General features: G+C 42.7%; 1 protein-coding gene across 3 annotated transcripts in view; it reads right to left on the bottom strand.

The window, feature by feature from the left end:
* LOC121573937 (rho GTPase-activating protein 32-like) overlaps positions 1 to 13,601 on the bottom strand; it is a 220,313-nt gene that overhangs the window by 24,305 nt on the left and 182,407 nt on the right. For all 3 annotated transcript variants that reach the window (XM_045222570.1, XM_045222571.1, XM_045222572.1), the window contains one exon: positions 1,301 to 1,450. In XM_045222570.1, coding sequence (XP_045078505.1) covers positions 1,301 to 1,450 — 150 coding nt within the window. The remainder of the gene's footprint in view (positions 1 to 1,300; positions 1,451 to 13,601) is intronic.

Genomic DNA, 13,601 nt, shown 5'->3' with positions numbered 1-13,601 from the left:
CATCCTCAAAAGAGATCCAAAATGTACGAGAGTTCACAACATTGCCACCCTCGCATTTGTTTACCCGAGAACAGGTAAAGAATACAAAAAATCCAAAAGATTCAGTCATTGTAGCACCACAGATGTCATATACATGATCAAATGTATCTGCTGGGCTGCTTACTGTATATTGGTCAAACTAAACTTTGCATTGAAACTTCGCATTGCAGAACAAAAACACGGACTATGCTATTGCGCGCCACTGCATCGAAGCCATCCATGGCACACCTTCCTCCCGGCGCTATGTAGCCATAGAACACGTAAACATTTCACCAAGGAGGTGATATAGTGGTCCTCTGTAGCTCAGCTGGTAGAGCACGGCGCTTGTAACACCAAGGTAGTGGGTTCGATCCCCGGGACCACCCATTCACAAAAATGTATGCACACATGACTGTAAGTCGCTTTGGATAAAAGCGTCTGCTAAATGGCATATTAATTAATATTAATATTGTACGCAAATTAAAACAAAGAGGCATTCTGGCAGTACTCCTTAGACACTGTGGATCCAAAAGGGCTAAATGATGATTTTTCACTGTCCTCATTTCTATAATGTTGTTGCCTTGATTTTTTGGATCTCTGTGTCTCCAGATTCACAGACACCCAAATATCACCTATGTATATTTAGACATGGCCTATTGATTAACGAGACACACTATTTATCTTATTACTTTGTGCTATAATTTGCCATTTACCTTGAAACATATCATAATATATATATATTTTTTTACATTGCGTGTCAATGGGCCAAACAATGGACTAAAGTGAGCAAACATAAATTACTCTGCATTTTTTTTGTTGAGTGCTCCAACTCCTTTTTACCTCGAATTAGTCCTTTTGGAAGTTTTTCTTGGTAAGCCATTCTCATGATTTTTGTCACTGTTGTTGAGCAGCACTCCTCTCCTTTGTTTGCTGAAACGTGAAGGCCCACCTGAACTCTCAACAGCTCAACCTTGCTCTAGCCTCTACCGGAGTTGAGCCAAGTTGAGCCGAGCCTTGATTTACAGCCAATGTTAGGTGGAGACTAGTCGACACTTTTACCATAGTGTGAGTGACCATCATGCACAAAGAAGGGCGACTGTTCATCCTGAGAACACCCCTCAGCATGTTAGTGTTTACATGTGTGCGTTTCAAGTCGCCAACACCACAAATGAGGTCAAAGCTGAAGAACTTCTGCCAGTATGTGTGTGTGAAAGATAGACTGTGTCTGTGTTTGTGAGAGAGAGCAAGAGTCAGAGAGAGTGAAAGACAGCGTAAATCTCACCATCGTGGCCCGAGTTGAGGAGGTGCTCTCCCAGGTCACAGCCAAACACCCTCTCCCGGAGGATTCCCCTCTGCTTCAGCTTCTGCTTGGTAGGCCGGGACTTCATGAAGGTGCGCAGGAACGTGATCAGCTTCCCGTGCTTCTTAGACACTGCCGGAAACAGAGAAACACACAATATGTTTAATACACTCTCACACTCGCAGGTGTTCAGCTGGTGTTGACCGTCAGTGCAACGTGAAATAACGCTGTGCAAAGTGATGCATGCATACCAGTAAAGTCAGCTTGCTTTCATTAGATCTTTTCAAAATTGTCAATCCAAGGTTCAATGGAAACATAACACACCAGAGGTGGGAAAAAGTCTGAATAAGCCAGTCCCTGTGACAAACAGTTTTTTTTTCTTCTAATGCCAACCCTTCTTTTACAACATGGGATGATTTTTTGAGACTGTATGACCCCAGCTTCACAAGACAATGAATGGGTCTGGAAAAAGGTCTAAGCCTTTCAAGTATGGGCCCAGTTGTTTTATCCATAGGGAACAATACGGAAAAGCTATCAAGTGAAAAACCTCAGCTTTTGGAGAGAACAATGGAGTTGGCATGCCCGCAAACCTTTGTTCACAAATCCTCCACTGCAAATTGTAGATTGGCTGACACGTTGCAGGGGAACCAACATTCCCTCTACAGAATACAAACAAATAAGCTACCCTATTCCAGGGACACAACTTGTCTGAGTGACTCCACTCTCTTCACCAGAGATTAAGGCTGTCCCGGACAAAAAAAAACTTGGTAGACCGAAAGTTGTCTGTTCTTTCGACCAATCAATTGGTTGACATTTTAAAAAAGTTTATTTTTTTTCATATATAGACACACCCTATGTGTTTTAATAAAATCAACTATATGCTTTGAGCACTCTGTTTGATGAAATTAGACACAAATGACTCAGGAGGGAGCAAGAGATCAAGATAACCAGATTTTAAAACAATTCACCTGACCATCCTCCTCCCGCTCCTGCTGGCTTTCGCAGATTCTGCCGTTGCCGGTAATAGGCTACACGAGGAGTCGGCAACCTTTCTCATGTGGAATGCCACTTTATCTTACCATTTCTACCGATCTGCGTACCAGTTATGGTTTTCATATGCACATTTTCATGGAACAGTTTCATTTTATTTAATAATAATGTCTTCGTATCTCAAAATCAGTCATGTGGTTAATCAGAATTTGATTAAAATCTAAATTAAAATGATACAAACCTATATGGTACTTCTATTGCCATTGCCAACTATGTAAAAATACCCTAAATAAAACCAACAAATATAAACATTGCAGCCTGCAGGTAGAAAATACCCTGCTAAAAATAAATATCCTATAAATCACATTGGTTACGCATGGCCTGTCTGCAACAAACTTGAAACCTTGCATCAACTATTAACTTGGGTCTGGCCCGAAGCTCGCGCTTGCAAACTTGCAACATTGTATAAAATATTCTGGGCCCTCAGAGTTTCCTGCACCAGTGAGCTCGGGACAGACAAAGCTGTAGGCTATTTGAGCAAGGTATAAGAAGTAACCAGGTAGGCCTATTTTATGATGTTTCCACTGGATCAGAGCATGACATTTTTCCCTTTCACGTTGAGTGGTTATCGAAAGGGAGAATTCAAATACATTGAGGAACTATTGTCATTTTCAATGGATGTAAAAACAGACTTTGTTTGCTTGCTGTTTGAGGTGAAGAAAACATTACCTTGAGAAGCTCCACAGCTCATTAGTGGTGATGCGTTAAGCCAATCAGAAATACTATCAGATCCCCAAATGGGCACATTTATATGCCTACATTTGCGCGCAGGCCAGGTAGCCTATAGGCCTACATCTATGCGTAATCAGGTGCACGTCCTTATTCAACATTGACAGGAGCGCTCCAAACAAAAGACAATGACTAAATTCAAAAATGCAATTAAATAAACCAAAACTTGTTTCTCAAAAGTAAAAGACTGGAATAATAATATATTGAATGCATTAACAGAAATTACTGTAACCAAACAAACATTGTAGATTAAAAATGATAGAAATTAACGGTAAATGTCCTACTGGTGATATATTTAATAGGGAATTAATAGACACTAACAATCAAACGCAAACAATTCACACAATTAAGTTACGAAACAATGAATGTGCACAAATTGGCGGGAGAGAGCGCATACTGAAGAGAGATGTGCATTGTGCATCTTAGCAACACTCCCCTTCTTTTTGGGCGCGGCCTACGCAATGGATTAGTCTCGGCCGCCGCAAGGGATTAGTTCACTGAGATGGGCGCGAATAAGACAGGTGTCTTGTGTGCCATAAAATAATATACTGAACAAAAATAAACGTAACATGCAACAATTTCTAAGATTTTACTGACTTACAGTTCATATAAGGAAATCAGTCAATATAAATAAATAAATTAGGCCCTAATCTATGGATCTCACATGACTGGGCAGGGGTGCAGCCATGGGTGGGCCTTGGAGGGCATAGGCCCACCCACTTGGCAGCCAGGCCCACCCACTGGGGAGCCAGGCCCTGCCAATCAGAATGAGTTTTTCCCCACAAAAGGGCTTTATTACAGACAGAAATACTCCTACCCCCCTCAGACGATCCCGCAGGTGAAGAAGCCGGATGTGGAGGTCCTTGGCTGGCGTGGTTACACATGGTCTGCGGTTGTGAGGCCGGTTGGATGTACTGCTAAATTCTCTAAAACGACTTTGGAGGCAGTTTATGGTAGAGAAATGAACATTCAATTCTCTGGCAACAGCTCTGGTGGACATTTCTGCAGGCAGCATGCCAATTGCATGCTCCCTCAAAACTTGAGACATCTGTGGCATTGTGTTGTGTGACAAAACTGCACATTTTAAAGTGACCTTTTATTGTCCCCAGCACAAGGTGCACCTGTGTAATGATCATGCTGTTTAATCAGCTTCTTGATATGCCACACCTGTCAGGTGGATGGATTATCTTGGCAAAGGAGAAATGCTCACTAACTGGGATGTAAACAAATGTGTGCACAAAATTTGAAAGAAATAAGCTTTTTGAGCGTATGGAACTTTTCTGGGATTTTTTATTTCAGCTCATGAAACATGGGACCAACACTTTACATGTTGCATTTATATTTTTGTTCAGTGTAGATATATTTGCTACTGCTCGACAAAAAAATAAATATTGGTTGACCAACAGCCTATCGACCAAACAATTGACCAGTCGACTAATTGGGCTCAGCCCTACCAGAGATAGAGTCGAAAGCACTTTCACTTGTTTATATTGAGTACAATTGATGAGAAGCACACTGCTTCTAAATCATGAACCATACTTTCTGTATTGCTTCATTTCAAGCTAAGTGGAGCTAGGATTTCCCCTGTGAGAAAGTGAGAAATGTCTTGATGCTGTATCCCACCACAAACTGCTGAAGCAGCTTTGTTTACCAACCGTTGAGGCATCAAAAGGGCTTTGCAAAACATGTGGGTGCTGACGGAGCAATTGTATCGGCTTACACCGACTGTCACTGTTATTTAGGAGCCCACATCAACTGAAGCGGGTAGGAGCGCAAGCCTGAAGATTGCTCTGCTCAATGTCAACTCTGCTGACAGCGAAGGGGCAATTCGAGAGATGCTCTTCAGAAAATCTAATTGACTGCGGGACAATGATTTTTTAAATTTTTTATTTCACCTTTATTTAACCAGGTAAGCCAGTTGAGAACAGGTTCTCATTTACAACTGCGACCTGGCCAAGATAAAGCAAAGCAGTGCAATAAAAACAACACAGAGTTACATATGGGGTAAAAAAACATAAAGTCAAAAATACAACAGAAAATATATATACAGTGTGTGCAAATGTAGCAAGTTATGGAGGTAAGGCAATAAATAGGCTATAGTGCAAAATAATTACAATAGTATTAACACTGGAATGCTAGATGTGCAAGAGATTATGTGCAAATAGAGATACTGGGGTGCAAAAGAGCAAAATAAATAACAATATAGGGATGAGGTAGTTGGGTGGGCTAATTTCAGATGGGCTGTGTACAGGTGCAGTGATCGGTAAGGTGCTCTGACAACTGATGCTTAAAGTTAGTGAGGGAGATAAGAGTCTCCAGCTTCAGAGATTTTTGCAATTCGTTCCAGTCATTGGCAGCAGAGAACTGGAAGGAATGGCGGCCAAAGGAGGTGTTGGCTTTGGGAATTACCAGTGAGATATACCTGCTGGAGCGCAGACTACGGGTGGGTACTGCTATGGTGACCAATGAGCTAAGATAAGGCGGGGATTTGCCTAGCAGTGATTTATAGATGGCCTGGAGCCAGTGGGTTTGACGACGAACATGTAGTGAGGACCAGCCAACAAGAGCGTACAGGTCACAGTGGTGGGTAGTGTATGGGGCTTTGGAGACAAAACGGATGGCACTGTGATAGACTACATCCAATTTGCTGAGTAGAGTGTTGGAGGCTATTTTGTAAATGACATCGCCGAAGTCAAGGATCGGTAGGATAGTCAGTTTTACGAGGGCATGTTTGGCAGCATGAGTGAAGGAGGCTTTGTTGCGAAATAGGAAGCCGATTCTAGATTTAACTTTGGATTGGAGATTCTTTATGTGAGTCTGGAAGGAGAGTTTACAGTCTAACCAGACACCTAGGTATTTGTAGTTGTCCACATACTCTAGGTCAGACCCGTCGAGAGTGGTGATTCTAGTCGGGTGGGCGGGTGCCAGCAGCGTTCGATTGAAAAGCATGCATTTAGTTTTACTAGTGTTTAAGAGCAGTTGGAGGCTACTGAAGGAGTGTTGTATGGCATTGAAGCTCGTTTGGAGGTTTGTTAACACAGTGTCCAATGAAGGGCCAGATGTATACAAAATGGTGTCGTCTGCGTAGAGGTGGATCTGAGAGTCACCAGCAGCAAGAGCGACATCATTGATATACACAGAGAAAAGTGTCGGCCCAAGAATTGAACCCTGTGGCACCCCCATAGAGACTGCCATAGGTCCAGACAACAGGCCCTCCGATTTGACACACTGATCTCTATCTGAGAAGTAGTTGGTGAACCAGGCGAGGCAGTCATTTGAGAAACCAAGGCTATTTAGTCTGCCAATAAGAATGCGGTGGTTGACAGAGTCGAAAGCCTTGGCCAGGTCGATGAAGACGGCTGCACAGTACTGTCTATTATCAATCGCGGTTATAATATCGTTTAGGACCTTGAGCGTGGCTGAAGTGCACCCATGACCAGCTCGGAAACTGGATTGCATAGCGGAGAAGGTACGGTGGTATTCGAAATGGTCGGTGATCTGTTTGTTAACTTGGCTTTCAAATACTTTCGAAAGGCAGGGCAGGATGGATATAGGTCTGTAGCAGTTTGGATCTAGAGTGTCACCCCCTTTGAAGAGGGGGATGACCGCGGCAGCTTTCCAATCTCTGGGGATCTCAGACGTTATGAAAGAGAGGTTGAACAGACTAGTAATAGGGGTAGCGACAATTTCGGCGGCTAGTTTTAGAAAGAAAGGGTCCAGATTGTCTAGCCCAGCTGATTTGTAGGGGTCCAGATTTTGCAGCGCTTTCAAAACATCAGCTGTCTGAATTTGTGTGAAGGAGAAGCCGGGGGGCATGGGCAAGTTGCAGCGGAGGGTGCAGAGTTGGTGGCCGGGGGTAGTGGTAGCCAGATGGAAAGCATGGCCAGCTGTAGCAAAATGCTTGTTGAAATTCTCGATTATTGTAGATTTATCGGTGGTGATAGTGTTTCCTAGCCTCAGTGCAGTGGGCAACTGGGAGGAAGTGCTCTTATTCTCCATGGACTTTACAGTGTCCCAAAACTTTTTGGAGTTAGTGCTACAGGATGCAAATTTCTGTTTGAAAAAGTTAGCCTTTGCTTTCCTGACTGCTTGTGTATATTGGTTCCTAACTTCCCTGAAAAGTTGCATATCGCGGGGGCTATTTGATGCTAATGCAGTACGCCACAGGATGTTTTTGTGCTGGTCAAGGGCAGTCAAGTCTGAGGAAAACCAGGGGCTATATCGGTTCTTAGTTCTGTATTTTTTGAATGGGGCATGTTTATTTAAGATTGAGAGGAAATTACTTTTAAGGAACAACCAGGCATCCTCTACTGACGGAATGAGATCTATATCCATCCAGGATACCTGGGCCAGGTCAATTAGGAAGGCCTGCTCGCTAAAGTGTTTTAGGGAGCGTTTGACAGTGATGAGGGGTGGTCGTTTGACCGCGGACCCGTTACGGACGCAGGCAATAAGGCAGTGATTGCTGAGATCCTGGTTGAAGACAGCTGAGGTGTATTTAGAGGGTATGTTAGTCAGGATGATATCTATGAGGGTACCCATGTTTACGGATTTAGGGTTGTACCTGGTAGGTTCGTTGATAATTTGCGTGAGGTTGAGGGCATCTAGTTTGGATTGTAGGATGGCCGGGGTATTAAGCATATCCCAATTTAGGTCACCAAGCAGTACGAACTCTGAGGATAAATGGGGGGCAATCAATTCACATATGGTGTCCAGGGCACAGCTGGGGGCTGAGGGGAGTCTGTAGCAAGCGGCAACAGTGAGAGATTTATTTCTGGAAAGGTGGATTTTTAGAAGTAGAAGCTCAAACTGTTTGGGCACAGACCTGGATTGTATGATAGAGCTCTGCAGGCTATCTCTACAGTAGATTGCAACTCCACCCCCATTGGCAGTTCTATCTAGACGGAAAATGTTATAGTTGGGGATGGACATTTCAGAATTTTTGGTGGCCTTCCTGAGCCAGGATTCAGACACTGCTAGAACATCAGGGTTGGCGTAGTGTGCTAACGCAGTGAATAACTCAAACTTAGGAAGTAGACTTCTGATATTTACGTGCAAGAAACCAAGACTTTTGCGATTACAGAAGTCAGCAAATGATAGCGCCTGGGGAGTAGGAGTGATACTGAGGGCTGCAGGGCCTGGGTTAGCCTCTACATCACCAGAGGAACAGAGGAGGACTAGAATAAGGATACGGCTAAAGGCTTTAAGAACTGGTCTTCTAGTGCGTTGGGTACATAGAATAAAGGGGGCAGATTTCCGGGTGTTGTAGAAAAGATTCAGGGCATTATGTACAGACAAGGATATGGAAGGATATGAGTAAAGTGGAGGTAAACCTAAGCGTTGGGTAACAATGAAAGAGATAGCATCACTGGAGGCATCAATTGAGTCGGTCTCCGCGTGTATGGGGGGTGGGACAAAGGAGCTATCTAAGGCAGGTTTAGCTGGGCTGGGGGATCTACAGTGAAATAGTACAATTAGAAATAACCGAAACAACAATAAGCTAACCATGTTTGGGCTGAGGCTAAACATAAACAGGATGTAGTACCGTAAAAAGGAACAGTCCAGCAGACATCAGCTGTATAGCTGAGTTATCATAAGGTCCGGTGAACAGCAATAGGATAGTTCGGAGGCTGCTAAAGCACTAGCGAGTAAGAGGCCACGGCTAGCGTGTGCTAGCGGGCCGGGGCTAGCAGATGGAATCTTCGTGGTCGACGTCGTAACCACGATGAGCTCATTGTTTAATCAATCTTTGGCGAAAGCCTCCAAAATGAAAACCATATGGTTAAAACTATCGCACACGGTCGGGTAAAGCAACACACTGTCCTCCGCAACATTAACGCTCAGATTTAAGACTAGCAGCCGGGCTAGATGATCGGGGTGATGTAACTTTCCCAGCGGTTGCTGATAGCTTCTTATATCATGGTATGCATCTGGAAACCTATCAAATGCCAGTGGGGCAGAGAGCTGCTCCTCGGGTGGTTGGGTGGCTCCCATGATGCTTGGACAGGGTGGAAGTCTCCACGGTCCACATCAAGTCAAATTAGAGCCAACAGTCTCACCCTGAGATCTGCATGTGGAACACTTGGACAAAAAAATCAACTGGCAGACGATTAAAAAATCTGTGTGGAATTTTGACAGTTATGGGGAGCATTGTTGTGATAAAACTGGTGACGCGGACTGTCAGGATGCTCATACAGTAATAAAATACTTTTACTACTTTTTGAAAGGAAACCATCATTAACTAGGCCTATTAAGGCACTGTAAGCAGCAGTATGAAATACGCCAACATAATGCTGGCTGCAGAGGCAAACACAAGGACACACTTTAAGTATAAATGCCTGTCAGAGTCAACACAAAGCAGCTACTGTCTGTTCTTTATCTTTACAACTTTCACAGTTAAGTACCACTGTAGAGGGCACTAACAACTGTTGTGGACTATAAAATAAAATAACTTGAGGCTTGACTTGGAGCCTCATGACTCGGGACTCTGACTTGAGACTAATGACTTGAAATTATCTGGCCAGATTTTGTAACATTTTGTCACTCATTTTGTGGCAGTGTCTCCCTGGATGACTCTCCACGCAGCCAGAGTGAGTAGCCGCAGCATCACCCTTGCAAAAAAATTTGCAAAAGATTGGCTAGTTAAACACACACTCTGCCCTCTGATTGGACCAGCAAACTGTCAATCAACACAGGTCGGGTGAGCTAATTGACAGATAGACGATTTGCTGTACAGCTATAGGATGGGGTGCAGCGCAAACGTCAAATTGTAGGGAGAGAGGATTGCCATAATAAATAAATATGCAGCTCCAAAAATTGTTTGGTGATCAAGAAAATTAACTGTTTACTTTGCAAGCTCACCAGGAATTGGGCATCAAGCAACAATTACTAGCATAGGCCTTTTGGTATTTCAAAATTGCTTGAAATTTATAATTTACTTAAAATGTATTATTACTGGAGAACGCACATCTCTCCAAACTCCCGCCAGTGGAGAGCGCTTTGTTCTCTTGTTGAAATGTTTGCTGTTGCTTTTAGACATTTAAATGCATATGTGGTAAATCTATATTACATCTAATCCTACAATAATTAATGGCGTTTCATCATTCCATCCCCGTAGCGTTTATTGCAACACTTAGATATTTATGTTTCATGTTTGATACATTTTCATTAGCAATTTCTTACCCTCTGAGTGGGCACGATGTTTATTGTGCACATGAACGTTCGCAAGACGTATGAGGTAGAAATTCTGCTTATTTAGAGCCCGAACGATAAATCGGTTGACCGATATTATCGGCTGATATTAGCCTTTCTCAGAAATATTTGTATCGGTCTTTATTCCGCCGATAAAGCAGCGATATTATATACATATACTTTTTCAATGGTTGCCTGAAGAGGGCGCTCTACGAGCTGCTCATTGAACATCATTCAGCCTGTAAGTCATGACTTGAGTCAGAGTGGACATGGTGGTTTGACAGTGAGTAGCTTGCCAGAGCCAGTAACAGCGTAATTAAATAAGTAAATAATCAAAAGTACACTTCACCAAGCAAGCCGCCCTGTCCTCATCACATGCTCACTTGGTTAACATTAGCTGGCTAGCTAACCAGCAATGTAGTTAGCCTAGCTAGCTAGCAAGCAAGCTATCTGTGCTACTTACAGTTGAAGTCGGAAGTTTACATACACTTAGGTTGGAGTCATTAAAACTCGTTTTAAAACCACTCCACAAATGTATTGTATCACAATTCCAGTGGGTCAGAAGTTTACATACACTAAGTTGACTGTGCCTTTAAACAGCTTGGAAAATTCCAGAAAATGATGTCATGGCTTTAGAAGCTTCTGACAGGCTAATTCACATCATTTGAGTCAATTGGAGGTGTACCTGTGGATGTATTTCAAGGCCTACCTTCAAACTCAGTGCCTCTTTGCTTGACATCATGGGAAAATCAAAAGAAATCAGCCAAGACCTCAGAAAAGAAATTGTAGAAGAAACGTTCTGTCTCCTAGAGATGAACGTACTTTGGTGCGAAAAGTGCTAATCAATCCCAGAACAACAGCAAAGGACCTTGTGAAGATCCTGGAGGAAACAGGTACAAAAGTGTCTATATCCACAGTAAAACTAGTCGTATATCGACATAACCTGAAAGGCCGCTCAGCAAGGAAGAAGCCACTGCTCCAAATCCGCCATAAAAAAGCCAGACTACGGTTTGCAACTGCACATTGGGACAAAGATCGTACCTTTTGGAGAAATGTCCTCTGGTCTGATGAAACAAAAATATAACTGTTTGGCCATAATGACCATTGTAATGTTTGGAGGAAAAAGGGGGTGGCTTGCAAGCCAAAGAACACCATCCCAACCGTGAAGCACAGGGGTGGCAGCATCATGCTGTGCGGGTGCTTTGCTGCAGGAGGGACTGGTGCACTTCACAAAATAGATGGCATCATGAGGAAGGAAAATTATGTGGATATATTGAAGCAACATCTCAAGACATCAGTCATGAAGTTAAAGCTTGGCCGCAAATGGGTCTTCCAAATGGACAATGACCCCAAGCATACTTCAAAAGTTGTGGCAAAATGGCTTAACGACAACAAAGTCAAGGTATTGGAGTGGCCATCACAAAGCCCTGACCTCAATCCTATAGAAAACTTGTGGGCAGAACTGAAAAAGCGTGTGCGAGCAAGGAGGCCTACAAACCTGACTCAGTTACACCAGCTCTGTCAGGAGGAATGGGCCAATATTCACCCAACTTATTGTGGGAAGCTTGTGGAAGGCTACCCGAAACATTTGACCCAAGTTAAACAATTTAAAGGCAATGCTACCAAATACTAATTGAGTGTATGTAAACTTCTGACCCACTGGGAATGTGATGAAAGAAATTCCTGCATTAACTTTTTCAGTCATCAGCGCATGACATTTGCTGTTAATATAAAGCCAATACATTTTCAATTGAATAACAGTGTAATTTATATTATGGTTTCCGTAAGAAAACATTTTTGTAATGAACAGCTAGCGTGTGCCTGTCATAACAACAGACAATACATTATGTGATAACAGATCGGAGATAGGAATCCCATTGGGCAATGAAAGGAGGAACATATAATGCCCCACCCAACAGACTGTCGACCAATCGCGTTCACGGTGTCATGCTGCGTCACGCGTTTGCTAAGCTAAATCGTCATGCAATCCCTTCTCAAAGTGAGAGTGAGTCGAGAAACCTGCCTATTTTCCTCGAAATTACGTAATGTCATGATTCCAAAGCTATACGATATTACAGACAAGTTAATTATCTCACATCTAGGAAAATAATTGTAATGTTGTACTGCTTGTTGACGTAATTCATGCTAATGTTGGGTTTCGAATGAGAGCTCCATTGTCGAGCTCTGGTATGGTTTCCTTTGTTCATATTTCAAGTTATTTCGGAGTTCCGTCTGTGTCCTATGTCTCTGTCATTCTGGTTGTGCGTAACAGGAGCGCGTGTGCATCAGTGTGCATAGAAATATGCTACATGGCATGTGCGCCACACTTTGGAGTCAGTACGGTGAATAAGAGAAAATTATTGTTCCATGTATGAATGGTGATGAAATATCATTAATAATCATTAAGTCTGATTAAGACGAGTGTACAAATGTAACAATGGATGTGGAAATTGCCATTTATTGGTTGTAATTGCCAGTTGGGTAATTGTATGGTCCTGGGATGGGCCAAGTGCTTATACAGTGGGCAAACATACAGAATCAGCAGGGGATCAAATACTTTTTTCCCCTCACTGTATGTATCTGTTTGAGCTCCTGTTAGACAGATTCAATTTGGTTTCTCAAGGGCAGGCTGTGCAGTCATGGCCTATACCTGTGTCCGTTCAGATGACCTCTCTATCAGGCTTAACATGTCCTATCTCTTTTGGGCTATTGCTCGTGTATATTTGGTAAACCTACTTGTATATTTTGTATGATATGGCACTTTCACCATTCACCATCACCTGTAAATAAATCTATACTGAGAATGTCAACCTGCCATGCCTTCTGCTGATTTCTTGTCCTCATAACTGCTACAATGTCCCTATTTTACAATTACATAATCAAAATGTGTTGAAACAAAATAATGAAAAGGGCTGTCTGGTAGCCTCAATAAATAGACAAAGATTTGGAGTTGCAGTAAGTCATTGCATTTACTTGACTTGAAACTTGTTTGAAAAAAACTGGACTTGCTCTTAGAATGCACGACTTTGACCCGTTCTACTTGGGACTCGATTTGAGATTTGGAGCTTGTGACTCGAATAATAATGACTTGGTCCCACCTCTAACAATAACATTCCACGTGGCACTTTTGCATAGCTATCCTCTCAGTAATCTTCGATCGATAAAGCTATTTCTAATTAACCAGATTTCCTGCCAACAGTTTTGTTTCTCCTCCTCAGCCCATTCCTAAGATTATCTAGGGAAATGTTTGGATCAGAATATTAGTGGGAAAAATAAGGATCTCAATTGTCTTTTTTTCTTCCCCTCTTCTGTT

Source organism: Coregonus clupeaformis, chromosome 9, assembly GCF_020615455.1.
Source record: "Coregonus clupeaformis isolate EN_2021a chromosome 9, ASM2061545v1, whole genome shotgun sequence".
Lineage (NCBI taxonomy): Eukaryota > Metazoa > Chordata > Actinopteri > Salmoniformes > Salmonidae > Coregonus > Coregonus clupeaformis.
This window is presented reverse-complemented; position numbering and strand designations above follow the sequence as displayed.